Source organism: Amblyraja radiata, chromosome 8 (assembly GCF_010909765.2).
Source record: "Amblyraja radiata isolate CabotCenter1 chromosome 8, sAmbRad1.1.pri, whole genome shotgun sequence".
In the NCBI taxonomy this organism is placed as follows: domain Eukaryota; kingdom Metazoa; phylum Chordata; class Chondrichthyes; order Rajiformes; family Rajidae; genus Amblyraja; species Amblyraja radiata.
The window spans coordinates 20618584-20635853 of NC_045963.1; the positions used below are offsets into that span (position 1 = coordinate 20618584).

Here is a 17270-nt window from a genome sequence, read left to right on the forward strand (position 1 = left end):
GTGGATTAGGAACATGATGGACATAGCACGCCTGGAAGAAATGAGACTCCGACTAATAGATAAATATGACCAATTCTTAAGGAGTTGGTCTCCTTTCATCGACTTTTTGGAATCATGTGATGCAGCGGTACCATAAGGATTGCTGATTTCAGTTCATGACGTGGATAGATCTACATCTCCGAATATAGATTTGAAAAATTCTCTTTTAAGGGGCCTTCTCTTCTATTTCTACTTTCCACCTTTTCTTTTTTATTTTATTTTTTTATTTTTATTTTTTATATACACACTTCACATTTTTCTACTTTCTACCATCTATTTTTCCACTCTTTCCCCTTTCTATTGTTTTTTTTTTCTTGTCTTCCTTACTTCCTTCTCATAACATAAAACTAGAGGTTGTACATAGAATGGATTACGGTATGACATAGTTGGCACCTAAAATTAGCTGCCACTGTATTGTTTTGTATTGTATTAACTTCTAATAAAATAAACAAATTTAAAAAAAAAAAAAAAAAAAAAAAAAAAATACTGTGACTAAGTTAGAAATAACTAAGTGAAAGGCTTGGATAGAGTGGATGTGGAGAGGATGTTTCCACTAGTGGGAGAGTCTAGGGCCAGAGGTCATAGTTGCAGAATTAAAAGATGTTCCTTTAGGATGGAGATGAGGAGGAATTTCTTTAGTCAGAGGGTGGTGAATATGGAATTATTTGCCACAGAAGGCCGTGGAGGCCAAGTCAGTGGATGTTTTTAAGGCAGAGATAGATTCTTGATTAGTACGGATGTCGGGGCTTATGGGGGAGAAGCCATGAGAATATCGTTAGGAGGGAGAGAGAGATCAGCTATGATTGAATGGCGGAATAGTCTTGATAAGTAGAATGGCAAAATTCTGCTCCTATCACATAACCTTCTGACCTATTTGTCGCTCCCAGTATTGCAGATCTGGAGGAAATGAACCTCGGGCAAAAGGATGAAGGGACTATCCTATAGCCTAATTTGCTTTCCAGTATAAAATGAGTTGGCAAATTCTGAGGAGAACAAAAGAAACTGGAATGGAGATGCATATACTTTATGGCAAGATAGGCAAGAAGTTGGCAGAGAGGAAGAAATTTGGGAAAATGTTGAGAACAAAAAAGCAAATTGTTTAAATGGAATGAGACGACAAAATGTTCTGATTGAACAGTCTGAATACAAACTGAAAATATTTCAATTGTAATCATGTACTGTCTTTCCGCTGATTGGATAGCACACAACAAATGCTTTTCACTGTACCTTGGTACACGTGACAATAAACGAAACTGAACTGAAATGCAACATGAAGGTAGAAATCATTCGGAAATCCTTTATTTGTTAAAAGTATTGCGTATACATGGAAGGAAGTTGTGACCATTGTGTCATGAGGATATCAAAATGTTGTAAGTACTACAAAATGTTGAAACAGTTTGGGTTTTCTCAAACTGCTTATCGATGTGCATTGAAAAGGCCTTCAATAAACTGATTTGTGTGATCAGTTATCTCAAGTAGAAGAAGATCTGTAGACTCATCACTGGTCTACGAGCTATTTTATTTATTGTCTGCTTATCTGAGTAAAGTCAGTTATAGGGTGCGGATATAGACATAAAATTCCCTCCTACAAATACTACGTTTGTTACATATAAACAGCCAATTATAAACAAAGGGGCTGAAGAGATTGGCGTTTTTTAATTACAACCACTTTTGTTTTCCAGCTGATGCACAGCAGTTCAGAAAAGCCAAAAGAGATGTATGCAGTTGAAGATAAATTGGAATGCATGAACCTTCCACCTGTGACTATTGACAGTGATGTGCAAAGGCAGGAGAAGACTGCTTTGCAGCTTGACCCTATAGCGGAAAGGCACGTAATGTCCTGTGATGGCGCCAATTCTTTTGACAATGCCAGGAACCCAGATACTGATGAATTAAATGAAGATAATGCAGACCACCAGGGCATTGCTGAACTGGCACCTTCAGATGAAGTGAGATTTAGTGCCCCAATGGACCTATCTGACAAGGTGCCAAGTAACTCTCAAGTACAATTGAGAGAGGAAAAGAAAGAAAACACTGAAATTTTACTCGGTGAAATGGAAGGTTTGCATTCTGATCAGCAAAAGGAGCTGTTTCTCACTGCCGCTGCAGTCACTGACTTGGAAAGTAAAGTGTCACTGCTTGAAGAAGAGAAAAACGATTTATCTAATGAACTGAAGTCCTTTGCTCTTGTAAACCAGAACCTTTCTGACAGAGCAAAAACAATGGAAGCAGAGCTCAATGATGTGACAACACAATTGCAGGTGGATAAAGGTAAAATGTTTGAAATGGCCAAGATCCTCGAGAGCCTAGAGGTGGATAAAAGGGACAGGAATGAACAGGTCCTTGAACTTGAAATGCAACTGAAACAAACAAAGTCAAATAAAGCTAATTTAGAAAATCACATCCTAGAAATGGAAGTTGATCTGAACAAACTTCAGACCGAGAAGGATACTTTGGAAAAGGAACTTGAATCGGGTCAACAATCTATCCACACTCAGACAGAAAAGCTGGCAGAGTTTGAGGCAATAAACAACAAATTTATTCAGGATCTTGACATAGCAGCTGAAACAAATGATAAACTAGAGCGAACCAATAACATTTTAAAGACCAAGATGCAAGAGTTTGAAGCAGAGAAAATCTACAATGCTATTGCAAATGGGGAGTTTGAAGCTGAAATAAAGAAACTAACCAACCAGCTGCAAACTGTTGTGGAACAAACGGAGCAAGTTTCAACAGAAAAGGAAGACTTGATCCAACGACTCCAATATTTGGAAAAGGATGTTAAGTTGGGCACAGAAGGCGAGGAGGAATTCCAAAAGCAATTGAATCAGTTGAAGGAAGAAAACTTATCCATGAGTAAGCAGATTGAAGATTTGGAAAACACTATTAATATAGTGAGGATGGAAAAATCGAACATACTCCAATCTTTGGAATCTTCTTTATTGGAAAGAAGTGAAGTTGCAGCAAGGTTGAACTCCACCAAGATAGAGCTAGCGGAAATGCGGCATACTATTGAGAAGCTTAAAGTACGCATTGAAGCAGACCAGAAGAAAAGCCAAGACATGGCTGAAAAACACAAAGCAGTTGACCGAAAGGCAGACTTCCTTCAAGATAAGATTGAAGCACTTGAACGAGAGCTTCAGGCATCTGAGGAAATTGCAGAGGACTTAATATTGCAAGCTGAAACTGCGAAAGAACAGGCTGAAGTAATGGAGGAAGAGAAAAAAGTTATTACTGACAAACTGGAGCTATTGACTAAGGATATCAATTCCTTGTCCCGTGATAAACAAGATCTAGAAAAGCAACTACAGAAAAATCAGGAGTTGGAAAATCGTTGCTCAGATTTATTAAGAAGCTCAGAAGCTGCTAAAAATGAAAACCTCAAAATGGCAGCAGACTATGAGGGTTCTATTAATGAACTGCAGACCAAACTCAGCCATTTAAATGAAAACGTGAAGAATTGCAACGAGGAATTGGAAACACTTAGAGTAAATGAGAAAAATTACTTCAATCAAAATTCCTGTTTGGAACGTGAAACGGTTCAACTGGCCAACAAACTTCAGGAAGTTGATGCCTTAAATGTGGAACTGCAATCTGCAAATGTCGTTCTAAATAAAGATCTTCAAAGATTTCAGCAGAAGTTGGACGAGCACAAAGAGGAGAAAGAGAAGCTTCAGCAACAAATTACCGATCTAGAGAAACTGAAGCAAAACAACTCAACGGATTTGTGCAGTTTGAAGACTGAGGTGGAAAACTTGAAGAAGGAAAGATATATGTTACAGAAGGCAGCAGCGGAATCACAGCAGGAAATACAGGATCTGTCAGCTAAGCATAACGCAATGCTAATCACTAAGGAAACTTCTGAGAAGCAACTGCAGAAGGAACTACGGGCTGCCCAGTTACAGGCTTCTGCACTTCTTGATCAGGTATAATATTATCATATAATAACGTCACCAAGACTATTTCAATCTCCATGTTTTAGGCAATTAAGTTATTGAGCAAAATTCCTATTCGATACACTTGCCCAAATTTGATTTTTTTTTTTTAAACTAAGAATAATTAGAATCAATGCCGTCGTTCTAGTAATTTTAAATAATATGTTTCTGCTTTCCTATTTCTTGTAGTTACATTTTTGAATGGTAGGTGATTTGGCTCAGTGTCTGCATTCCAGTTGATTTACATAATCTGCTTTACTGTAACCTGGATGAGATTAAGAAATTATCATTCCTGCTCCCATTTAAAAACCAAAACAACAATAATGTGTTGCATTATATCAAAAATATTAATAGGCTGTTTTTCCAAGTGAATCTTTTGTGTACTTTCATATGTTTGTGATATCAGGATGTGGGGAAATAACCAAATATTGTAGCATCTTGCTTTAATAACTAACCATTATTATTATATTTTTAGGTAAAAGATCTGACTGGGAATAACACTAAACTGCAGAGTGATTTGTCCGTTGCCAATGGAAAGATTCTGGAAATACAAGACGTTTATACTGAGAAGAATTCAATTTCAGCACAATTTGAAGCATTCAGAAGTCAGGCAGAAAGCTTTAAGGTACAGAATAAAATAAATTAAACAATTTTATACTTTAGAAAGATTAATACTTTAATTTTGTTAGATCAGGAGAGAGCTGTGAGACCTAGTGCAGTAACAAATATCCACCCCACCTGTGGCAGGTCCTCTTTCTTTTTGGGGAAAGCCCACTCTCTCATAATAATTAAGTATGAAGATAGACACAAACTGCTGGTGTAACTCAGGCAGTAAGCAGGCAGCATCACTGGGGAGAAGGAATGGGTGATGTTTTGGGTCGAGACCCTTCTTCAGTATGGTAGCTTTCTTTGCTGCCCAATCCTTTAACTCTTCCTCCCAATACTTAGGAGGTCCCCATTCGCTTAACATATTGGCCAAACTACCACAACCTTCAGAATTATCTCCCCATCCCTGGACTTGAAAGGTCTTGGGTTCTGCATCTTCAACCCTCTTTCTCCCTATTTTGTTTGAAATGGCCAAAATTGGCTTCATGATGGTTGTTTTTCAGACTGGAGGCCTGTGACTAGTTGTATGCCTCGGGGTTCGGTGCTGGTGCCATTGCTATTTGTCATCTATATCAATGTTTGGATGAGAATGTACAAGGCATGATTAGTAAGTTTACAGATGACCCTAAAGTGATGGTATTGTAGATAGCGAAGATGGTGGTAGACAAGTATTGATGGGGCATGGTTGGCGTGGGCAAGTTGAGCCGAAAGGCTGTATGACTATGATTGTATTCCATCATGGATTGTACTGTATTTGGAAAGGTTCATTTAAACATTGAAAGTAGTGCACGTAATTCTTCTTAATTTAGTAGAGTTGTCCTTGTCTACTGCCGCCATCTAGCGGTCACTCCGTCCACTATAACCAAAATCCGTTATAAAGATGTCGTGGACTGTATTTATGAGAGTATGGTGTATTCAAGTTAGATATAGCTCTTAGGGCTAATGGAATCAAGAGATATGGGGAGAAAGCAGGAACAGGGTACTGATTTTGGATGATTAGCCATGATCATATTGAATGGCTCTAAGGGTCAAATGGCCTATTCCTGCTCCCATTTTCTATGTTCTGTAAGTAGTCATTATTTTAGAGGTTCATAGACAATATTTTTGTAACGGGATGGGAAATCATTTTGGGGTAATATGAAATTAATTATAACTGTCATCTTGGATATAACAAGAACATTATTATTTTTGCTACATTGATGGATATGGGAGAAAAATAATTCCTTTTAGTTATAAAGTAAATTAAGCTATTATGTATATGATGATGGAACTCAAAAATCATTATTGAAAATAATGTTTCAGATGAGCATCTTAAAAATTTCCATTCTAAAAATTCCTTTCTGTTTCTAGATGCAATTAGAATTTTCTCAATCGGAAAATTGCACGCTGAAAAAGGACCTTGAATACTTACAGAATGAATTGCAAGTCACTTGTATTCTGAAAAAACAAGTTGAAGATTATAAACAGTGCATAAGTTGTATTCAAAAAGATCACCAATCTATGCTTAATGATGCAGAAGTGAAGGTAAGTTATTTCCCCAGATTAGTGATCACCAAAGCTGCACCAATTACACAAACAAGTTTATTTATAGCAATGGACATTTTACAGTATAAAGGAAATATCAAAAGCTCCAGGTCCCATTATTTTAGTGCACTGGAGAGTGAATTGTTCTTGGACAAAGTTTTACTAGGATAAACACGAAAAGCATTCAACACAGGCAAATTTCTCAAAACTGGAATGTGTGGCTAGTTCAAAATATAGTTATGTATAAATGAGCTTCCCTCACATCACCCAAATAAATTCAACATGGCAAAAAGCTATTTGTTCTCATCTTTCATGAATATTACTTAGAATATTGGGTAATATCTATGACTTAGTGGTGGCAGTCTTAGCCGAGCAGCAATTACAACCAACATTTTATTGGTTTCAAATTCGCTGAATGGGTTAAGTTTTTAATTAAGTGCTAGATTATTATTTTTGTACTATTTTGCTTTATCAAATTTTGCTTGCTTTATGACAAGGACTTTGTGCATATTCACAAAAATTAATTTTGAAGAATTCCCATCCATTTGTAAATACCACATTTATTTTGTTAGCATGAAGCTCAGTTGAAGACATATCAAGAGCAAATGGCTGGAATGAAACAACAGCTTACTGCAAAAGAAGTGGAAATCAACAATCTAAAGAATGCGAAAGAAGCAGAAAATAATGCATTGAAAGGTGACAATGGCAAGGTAAAATTTGGATTTTCTTCGTATTCCCACGGGTAATACTTGTCTTACTATAAATTGACACTGTTTGAATGTGTCAATTGGGCAAGAGAAATTATGTTGCACTATCTGATAATTTCTCTCTGCTAACAAGCTTAATTGCCACCGATGGGTTGGGAGGACATCAGCCAAATTAAGAGATGAGGGTAAAACAGCTTAATGTCCATCACAACCAGAAGATTGTGACGAGAAAAAACACGGAATCCAAGTCAAGTGTTTTATTGTCATATGTCCCAGATAGAGCAGTGAAATTCTTACTTGCAGCAGCACATAAGAATATGTAAACATAATGCACTGTAAACAATATAATAAACGAGAGAGAAAAAAGTTCAGTGTGTGTATATATTCACACGCACACACACAAAAAACAAAAATAGTGCAATAATAATCTGTAGTTCAGAGTTTATTTGAGATTGTAGTGTTTAATAGCCAAATGGCCGAATGGGAAGAAGCTGTTCCTGAACTTGAACAGTACAGTTTTCAGGCTCCTGTACCTTTTTCCCGATGGCAGGAGTGAAATGAGTTTGGCCAGTGTGGTGTGGTTCTCTGATGATACTTGCTGCCTTTATGAGGCAGCAATTCCACTAAATCCCTTCAATGGTGGGGTGGTCAGAGCTGGTGATGGTCAAGCAGTTTAGCTTACATTGCACCACCTCCACAGCAATGGTCTGTACTTGCACCTCAGTCTCACACCAGACAACGGTCAGCTTCTCCACAACAAGCCACCATGCAGCCAGATGAAGAGTCGGGAGGAGAGCAGATTCAAATAGAGAAAGTAAAAAATTCAGAACATGTACAAGCCTGTAAAGAAAAGGCTAGTTTCTAATTTTAGAACCCCATTGATGCTAAGAAGCATGCTGAACATAATAAAGCAAATAAATAGTGAAGACAGAAAATGATCCTCTCAACACAGCAAAAAACCTGGAGGAATATAGAAGTTAAAACAGAATTCAGGAAGGCAAAAAGAGCATATTGCATAATGTTGACAGGTAAATCGATGAAAACCCTGTGATGGTCTATAATAGATGAAGGATTGGAAAATAAAGTGTAGTGCTCATAAGAATCAAAGCAACAAACTGACTGTTGAGGTGGAAGGTACTGTATGTGTTAAGCTTTGATTGAATACTTGGCACCTGTCTCTGGAAAAGGCGTTGATTTAGGTGTTGACATTAAAAATGAGTACTATGAGAATTGGAAAAGACAAACGGTGGTATATTAAGAGAGCCCATATCTTTTGAAAGAGACAAGGGAGGAAATGGGATAGCCTGGAAGGTATAATCATTCATTGCTCTTTGACTGTAGGGCTGCCATGGCATCATGTTTTAAAATGTAGGAAATGGATAGATCAATAAACTATAAGTTAGTCAGCCAACTTCACTAGGAGGGCAAATTATTGGAGAAGTTTGGAGCCATGGCACGCATCGTCTAGGAGAATCAGTGCTTGGATTGTTGAGGGAAGTAGATAGACACAAAATGCTGGAGTTACTCGGCGGGACAGGCAGCATCTCTGGACTGAAGGAATGGGCGACGTTTTAGGTCGAGACCCTTCTTATTGGGGATCTAGAAACCAGTACCTAAAAATGGTATTGGAGTCAGAAAATCTCAGCATACTTAAAACACACCGGGGTAGCTTCTTGAACAATCGAGATCTGTCAACAGACGAACCAAGAATGGAAAGTGGGATTAATCCACAACTTCTGTACTAATCTCTATGCTGTTTTATCTCCTGCTTCAGTGGCTTCTGCGAGCATTACATTCCACATGCCGTATGATCTTTCACTTTTGTCTTTGTCTTCTGATTCACAGAATTCTGCAGTATGGAGCTCAATCTAATTTAATGACTTCATTTATAAAACACTCCTGATTCAATTTTGCAAAGCATCTTTAGATATTGACTGTTGAACCCAGTCTAAACACAAATACTGTAATCACAATTTAGTTCCTTATTCTTTTTGGTTTGCACAATAATCACAAGGGCTGTTAAATACATTGAGCACAGATTTCTTTCCAATGATTGTTTAATTAGTGTAGAGTAGTACTGCAGATGCTGGTTTAAATCAAAGATAGACACAAAATGCTGGAGTGTTTTTATTACTGTCAGATTGCACTATTAATAGGTAATTTGCAGGAATGATTTTAATGCATATAAGACATTTGAAAATGACTTCAGTCCTATTGATTTATATCTTCTTATCGAGTCCACACACCAGATTGGAAGTTGTTCAGCCAGAGCTGAACACACTTCGTGGCATCTGCATGCAATGGTGTCTGTCATACGCTTCTTGTGCGTGGTGGCGGAAAGATTGGTGAAATCAGGGCCGCGATGTGAACACTCTTTCCTTGACCCCATTAATTTAAATGGAAAAGTCTGATTGAAGACTGCAAGACTTTCTGTTCTAAACCTCCCTTTTTTTTATTCCTCTTGTTTTCTATCCATTGATCTGATCTCTTTAAAATAAATCTTTGGGGACTCAGAATTCCCTTGGTCTTGTTCTGAAAGCAGGTGAACACTATCTGCCGAATACGTATTGAATTCTAAGTAGGACACACACTTTAGAGCAAGTATATCTGACGCAGAATTATCATGCTGTATATGTGGGTATCATGGTCAAGGACTTTGAGGTTTGGGAAGAAAGTTTTCTAAACTGAGTTGTTAAAGTTGTGTAAATAGTGGAGAGTTTCTTTGGGAATGAATGAGATTCTAATGTGAGGATTAATGGTCGTTTACCAATGGCATCTTTCTCTTAGGTGGAGGAATTGCAAATATCAGTTGCCAAGCTAAAGAGAGACAAGGATTGTGCTCAGAGTAAACTGCTGCTTTGGAGGAAAAACTGTAAGAAACTTGAGCACGAGAAGGAATCACTGAAGAGACACATTCAACAACAAGAAGAACAGCTCACAAAGCTGCAGAATAGTCAGAAAACAGGTAAAGGGGGAGAATAAATGAATCCTGTCTTTGAATTGGAGAGAAAAAATGTTCAAAATGTCTATTACCCTTAAAGTAATATACTTCCTGCTCCAAACTTATTTTTCTTCCCTTGGTTTGGTGAACAATGCCATTCATATTGTTGAAAAGTTCAATGAGTTCACTTTGAAGTCTACACTGATATTTTATTGAGCATTTTACCAGGAATTACTTATTATTTGAGTTGTTTGCTTTGGTACATAGAAAATATTGCACTGCCTGTCTGAAATGTGTACATGAAAAACACATGGTTTCTGATATATGCTACACCTCTATGTGACACCTCGAACGTTTGAAAAACTGCATTGTATGTTTGTTTTTCAACTTTCCACAACTTTGAATGTCCCGTCACTACTTTTATCTGGATGTCAAAGTGCGTCAAATTTAGCATGGTTGTGCTTTGCTGACCACGTCTAATGCCAAAGGGAACCTAAAGCTCTTCTGCTAACAGAAGAAACATATATATTGTAGGACCAGTGGGGCTGAGCACAAAGAATAGCTAAGTCCTTTTCAAGCATTCGTTTCTTCAATAAGTTTTTAGAAGCTAATTATTTTTTTACTTTCCTGTCTTTTTACATTTGATTTGTGTTTTTCTTGTGCAGGTGCTTTTCCCTGTACAATTCTTCAAAGCTAAGCTGCTAAATATATTTATTTTTGGGCCATCAGATTTATTTATTCAGGACAATGCTAAATCATTGAAATTTTGCTTTAAATTATTATCAACTGTTTACTGGATGATGGTGAGAATAATAAAATGCAACAAAGCTACTTTAAAAAGAATTAGTAAAACAGAAATATATTTTAATAAATCTAAATTAACCTAGCCTATTTCTAAGATTTCAGAGGTTCATATATTATTTTTAATGCCTTGATCTTTATTACATTATTAGGTTTAAATTCAGAGCTAGCAGAATTAAGTGCTGAAATGAAGGAACTAAAAGAGACGGAGGAAAAAACAAAAGAAACTGATGTCAATATGGATAAATATTACAACCTGATCAAATGCACATACAAATTGGAGGAAGAAAATGAAATGTTGAAGGGCAGGATTGCCTTGCTCAACAATGAATTGCAAAAGGCAGATTCTGGCAATGTAATATGTGTGGCAGAACAGACTTTGGAGGTTACATCAAAAGAAGCTGCACATAAAAAGGATGAAAATAAATCCCCTGGTCGGCTGAACAGTCGACAAACACATCTGAAACCTCTGGAAATGGGCGGCATTTTAGGACTGTCCTGCGATGCCCCAATGAAATTGGATGCGAGCAAAAGTCAGAAAAGGTGTCCAGATGCCCAATTTAAGCGAAACACTAAGAGATTGAGAGGAGCCGAGTCCGAGGAGGCAGAAGATGAACCAGAAGTTGCACAGAATTATTTGAAGCAGAGCAGAACTGGCAAAGCACAAAAGAAAACTTCATATGAACCAGAGAGTCTTCCAGAAAAAAATAAGAAGGGTGAGTTTTGTGGACTAATATCACAAGATAAAAATACAAATTTCATGGTGGGAAAAATGGAATCAGTAGAGAAGGTGAATCTTTAAAACATAGTTGGAACATGTTATTCTATTTAATTAACCATCTTTGCATCAGAATTATTATTTACATTTGAAGAGCACAGTTTAACTAACAGATCAGAGCTGGTGAGACACAAGTCATGGACAGCATGGATGCTCAAGTGCATAATGCTTTTTTTTTTTTTTGCAGCATGGTGCAATTTAAATTTAAGTTCACTCTCTCTGAGTGAAATAATATTCATCTGTTTCCTGTGCTACTTACCCTTTAGAGCAATGCAGGAAAACACAACCACTTGGTCTTTGGAGAATCCATCTTTGGGCATTCACAGACCTTCTCAGCCTCGCACCAGATTGAATGCTGGTCAGATATGGCTATAACTTGCCTTTATGCTCCCACATCACAGGCTCCACTTAACCATTATGCATCCAGCCTCTGAGCTCAATTTTGATGCTGACAATGTGCAAAGTGGTTTTGAGGGTGATATTTCTTTGCATTGGGGCCCATTTAATATATCCATGAGCTATGCTTAGTCAGAGAAGTTTTTAAAATGATACAAGCCAAGAAGGGTCTCATCCCGAAACGTCACCAAAGAAACTTGGGTACATGAATTGGAACGGTTTAGAGAGATATGGGCCAAACGCAGGGGCATCATGGTCAGCAGCGATATGTTGGACTGAAAGGCCTGTTTCTGTGCTGTCATATTTTATGCCATGATTGAAACTGGGGGGTGGGAGATTGCAACCATCACGTGGTCCGCCCTGTTTCGACGAATGAAATCAACCCGGTGTGCACAATCAAATAAGATCAAATAGAACAAGTAGTCCTACAACTTTAGGCTGTGCACGCCATACGCAAGAAGAAGAAGATTGAAACTGGCAAAAAAGAAAGCTCAAACCTGTCATTGTTAAGGTAAAAGACAGGAGAGAAAAAATTATTAAGCTGCAAGGAAAAAGGGATTGATAATGGGATATGACACCAGGGTATATAAAAGAGATAAATGAGAATATCAGAACCATTTTCTGAAATTGCTGAATACAGAAGTGTGAACGTGGTTAATTGCAAGTCAAGCTGCTTTTCTTTGAGGTTGAGTTTATTTGGAATGATGTATGAGGTTAAGGAGTTGGGGATAGATTGGGTAGACCCACAGATTCTCTTGCCCAGAGTTGGGGAATCACAAACCAGAGGTCTTGGGTTTAAGGTGAAGGGGCAAAGATTTAATAGGAACCTGAGGGGTCACTTTTTCACACAAAGGGTGGTGGGTGTATGGAATGAGCTGCCGGAGGAGGGTGTTGAGGCAGGTATTATCGCAACGTTTAAGAAACATTTAGACAGGTACATGGATGGGACAGGCTTAGAGGTATATGGGCCAAATGTAGGCAAAGGGGACTGGTGCAGATGGGACATGTTGGCTGTTGTGGGGAAGTTGGACTGATGGGCCTGTTTCCACGCTGTAAGTATGACTTTATGAGTGTGCTGAGGACACTCTGAGAGTAGAGTTGTGGCATCAACTGAGACTTTCAAAAACAACGCTGATTTCTGGAAAATGAAACACATGTGTCCAATTCAATATTATATTTTAATCAAGGTTCCATCTATTGAGGCCATGTCTTCTTTCAGGTGTTGTGGAAGTTCCTACCATATCAACTAGTCCGTACTCATTGCGTAGGACCACCTTACTCACCACAGTTACTTTCAATCTTGCAGCTCAGACCAGGGTATCTCCACGGAGAAAGACGCCACAAAAGGAAGTGGTACAAACTTGTAATGTGTCAAAGATGGCAGCAGAAGACGGTCACATATACCAGGTAATATTTATTGATCAATAATAAATATCATATACTTTATGGACTTTATAAGTAGCACATTGATGTGGAAATATTAATCCATTGATATCATATGCTGATATAACCATTATCATTTTATATTCCATTAACCATTTTATATTCAACTTCATTCTCCTCATGGATCACACCTATCTGCCTTCTACCCTCTTTGGTCCAAATTATTTCCAACTGCTGACCTCTGCCGTGCTGAGACCAGGTCCCAGTTCTCTGACATCTTCTCATGCCTACCCCTTGGCCATGACCCCACATCTGAACACCAGGCCTTCATCTTCCAAACTATTTCCAACGTCGTCACCTCTGACGATCTCCCTCCCACGTCCTCCAACCGCATCAATCCCCGTATCCACACTCGCAGCTGTTAGCTCCATCCTAAAATCTACAAATAGGACTGTCCTGGCAGACCCACTGTTTCTGTCTGCTCCTGTCCCACAGAACTCATCTACATACTTTGATTCCATCTTAACCCCTTTGTCCAGTTCCTTCCGACCTACATTCAAGACACCTCACATTGCCTACAACTCTTGAATAACTTTTAATTTCTATGCCCCCATTGCCTCATCTTTACCATGGATGTCCGGTCCCTTTTACACCTCCATCCACCAGCAAAAGGTCTCGAGGCCCTTTGGTTCTTCCCAATGACCCAATCAATTTCCCTATACAAACACTTTTCTCTGCCTGGCGGAACTTGTCCTCGCCGTCAACAATTTCTCTTTTAATGCCTTTCACTTTCTTCAATTTAAAGGTGTGGCCATGGGTATCCCATCTGGACTTGCACCTATTTTTCCCCCTCTCCCATCCCACCTACATTCTCTCCTCTAGCTTCAGCAATTCACAACTCTTTAATCCTTGTGTCTCACACCTTCTGCACTCTCTTCTCTGGCCTCTGTCCACCATCTGCGTATCAAAAGAACACTCACCTGTAATCTCATGTTATTTGCCAGTTTTTGTTCTTTCCCTTGTTTCTTCCAGCTTTCTTCACCCCTCAACAATCAGTCTGAGGAAGGATCCCAACCCTAAATGTTACCCATCAATTTTCTCCAAAGATGTTGCCTGACACACTGAGTTACTCCAACACTGTGTGTCTTTTTTTTGTAAACCCGCATATGCAGTTCCTTGTTTCTTCATTGCTCTTTAATTTAGCATGGAAATCAAAATGATTAATTGATTATTATATTTATCATTTTTGGTAATCTTCACTCATGGAGATTAAGATGGTCCCTACACATTAAATTCTTCCCTTAAACTGCATTTGTAATTTGTTAAATTCCTTGCAGAAGATTACAACCATTAATTCCAATTATAAATATGGGACCTGTTTGTTTTCCTGCCATTGGTCTGTCCCTAAACCTGTATGGTGTCTTTGCCCTTTTGTTTTATCTATTTGTTTGAAGCCCCTCCCAATAGCTAGTCTGTTTAGAATTGCCTGTTTAGATTCTGGGACTTAAACCGATCTACTAACATGAATTATTTTTGTTTTCCTCAACATTCAAAGGATTCCACACGTTCATCTCCAAAGTTACTTCCATGCCCCATGGCACCGATGCCGCTAATATCTGCAACAAACAGTGTAAAGAAGAAGGGTGTTGAAAATCATGATGGGGAACAATCACAAGCCGGATCCACACCAAACATGAAGAAATCTGTAGAAAAAAATATACAACCTGCAGAGCAAACTGCAGTGAAAGATGGGAATGAAAACTGCAAAGTACAATGATGGGTATCATACCTGAACAGTACTTGCATGTGTTATCAACACCCAGCAGCAGGACTCTACATTTGCTGGAGAGACAAAAATGTAAAGTACGTAAACTGACTAAAATGTGCGGAGGCATGTTAGTAGGGTCGGCTTGGACCTTACCACGTCCCTAGGAACTTGGAGGAACAGCAACAACTGACATTTATATTACAACTTTATTATGGAGAAACATTTGACGATTGGAGTCACAACAAAACTATCAGGATAAGAAGATTCTCATAAGGAATGGGGGGAGGGGGAGGGGGAACTTCTGTATATTATGACCTAGAAATTGGATTGCACAGTGTAATGTTTTTGTGCACCACATGATTCCATTTAAATTTTAAAAAATAAAGTGAAATCATGGATCTATTCTGCATTCCATAAAGTCTTCAATATCCTTTCTGGATCCATCCTGCATCTGATGCATTGGCATATAAAGGAACACAAATGTGCGTTGTGATGATGAATGGTGTGCACTGCATTACTGGGCATCAATTCCGTCATTTTGATGAGGTTCATGTCAACATAATTATCCAGAGCTCCAACTCCCTGGACTGAATGCCACCAAACCCATAACTCACCAACTTCCAGGCTGTACACCCACCTGCACTCGACCCATGACTACATGTTATGAGATCATAAGTGAGAGGAGCAGAATTAGGCCATTCAGCCCATCAAGTCTACTCCGTCATTCAATCATGGCTCCTCCTAACCCCATTCTCCTGCCTTCTCCCCATAACCTCTTATTCGTGGTACATTCCCCAGTGCTGGAGAATACAAAGGAAAGGCATTTCAACTCATGCTGGCAAAATGCCCATTCTGTAGTGTGTGACTTGGTAATGTGGAACTTCGGACTTCCCACTGTAAAACTTGAAGACCGTTGGTTTACCATCTGTAGTCTGTTGCATTTCCAGGCACTGTGGAACTTCTAAACCTACTTTTGTAAACTGTCTAGTAACTATATTTGTGTTAAATGTTTTTGTTGTAATTTTTTCTGTATCCTGTCTACTGATATGGGGGGGGGGGGGGGGGATGAGCAGGAGTTTTTGGCATGTAAAGCAGTTGCTAAAAGATATATAGAATTTGATAAATGTTTTGTGATTCTTGTAGGATGTTGGTTTTCCTCATAGATATTTGTGTTGTCAATTGGCGCAGTATTCATTCACATTAGTAATCGCCCAGAGAGTTGTGAATCTGTGGAATTCTCTGCCACAGAAGGAAGTGGAGGCCAATTCACTGGATGATTTCAAGAGAGAGTTAGATTTAGCTCCTCGGGCTAAAGGAATGAAGGGATATGGGGGAAAAACTGGAACGCGGTACTGATTTTGGATGATCAGCCATGATCATTTTGAATGCTGGTGCTGGCTCGATGGGCCGAATGGCTTACTCCTGCACCTATTTTCTATGTTAATCATCTTTCAGTATAAAGTGTTAATTTGCCACTTTTTCTAATACTGGATTTACTTGTAGAAGCCAAGTTATTTGTGTTTTTGTTGCTACAATACTCTGAAGTAAAATAATAGCTGCACATTTTTTTCATATTCTAATATTTGTATACAATTTGTACAAAATTGAATTAAAACATCTATTTGAAATTGTATTCAAATCAATTTATTTCATTAAATGTCAATCTTTTTCTAGTGATGGGTTAACACCTACAAATTTATTTAATTGTTACCAACATGCAATAAAATTTATATCTTGCAATACATTTATTGGTAAGATGCCATTCATATAAAGTCATAACACTTCACAGGCAATGAACCAAGAAGTAAATGGGAGAGAAGTCATGTGAGTGCTCAAAAGCATATTTAGCACAGTTCAGAGTGTACACTGAATTCCTGATCATTTGAGTGGGAAATACAACAATCATTTTAGCTTGGATTTTCAGCATGGAAATCGGCCATTCGGCCCACTGACTATGTTGACCATCGATCCATTCACACTAGTTATTTCACTTTCTTGGTCACTCCCTACACACTCGGGACAAATCACAGAGACAAATAAACCTACAAACTGCACACCTTTGGGATGTGTGAGGAGACCTCTTGAGGTCGCAGGGAGATTCCATGCAGACAGCACCCAAGGTCTGGATTGAACCTGTGTCTCTGGTGCTGTGAGGAAGCAGCTCTACCAGCCTAAAATTATCAACTAAATTTGGGTACAACTTTTAACAAAATTAATGAAACTAACTCCACTTAAGAACAAGAATACCTTAAATTATGTCATGGGTTAGCTCTCAGTGATTGCAGAAATTACTTTTAGCCTTAAACTCTTTTAGTTAACTTGTTTCTCGGAATGAATCCGATGAGCTTTTTCTTGTTTGATGAATCAGTTTTCAGTCTAAAGTTCTTTTTTA

The 17270-nt window shown here is 38.3% G+C and overlaps 1 protein-coding gene across 3 annotated transcripts in view; it reads left to right on the forward strand.

The window, feature by feature from the left end:
• cenpf (centromere protein F) overlaps nt 1–15977 on the forward strand; it is a 64252-nt gene extending 48275 nt beyond the window's left edge. For all 3 annotated transcript variants that reach the window (XM_033025351.1, XM_033025354.1, XM_033025352.1), the window contains 8 exons: nt 1722–3965; nt 4450–4599; nt 5931–6104; nt 6677–6814; nt 9599–9776; nt 10706–11269; nt 13034–13134; nt 14666–15977. In XM_033025351.1, coding sequence (XP_032881242.1) covers nt 1722–3965; nt 4450–4599; nt 5931–6104; nt 6677–6814; nt 9599–9776; nt 10706–11269; nt 13034–13134; nt 14666–14887 — 3771 coding nt within the window. In that variant the 3' untranslated portion in view covers nt 14888–15977. The remainder of the gene's footprint in view (nt 1–1721; nt 3966–4449; nt 4600–5930; nt 6105–6676; nt 6815–9598; nt 9777–10705; nt 11270–13033; nt 13135–14665) is intronic.
• The last annotated feature ends 1293 nt before the right edge of the window (nt 15978–17270 follow it).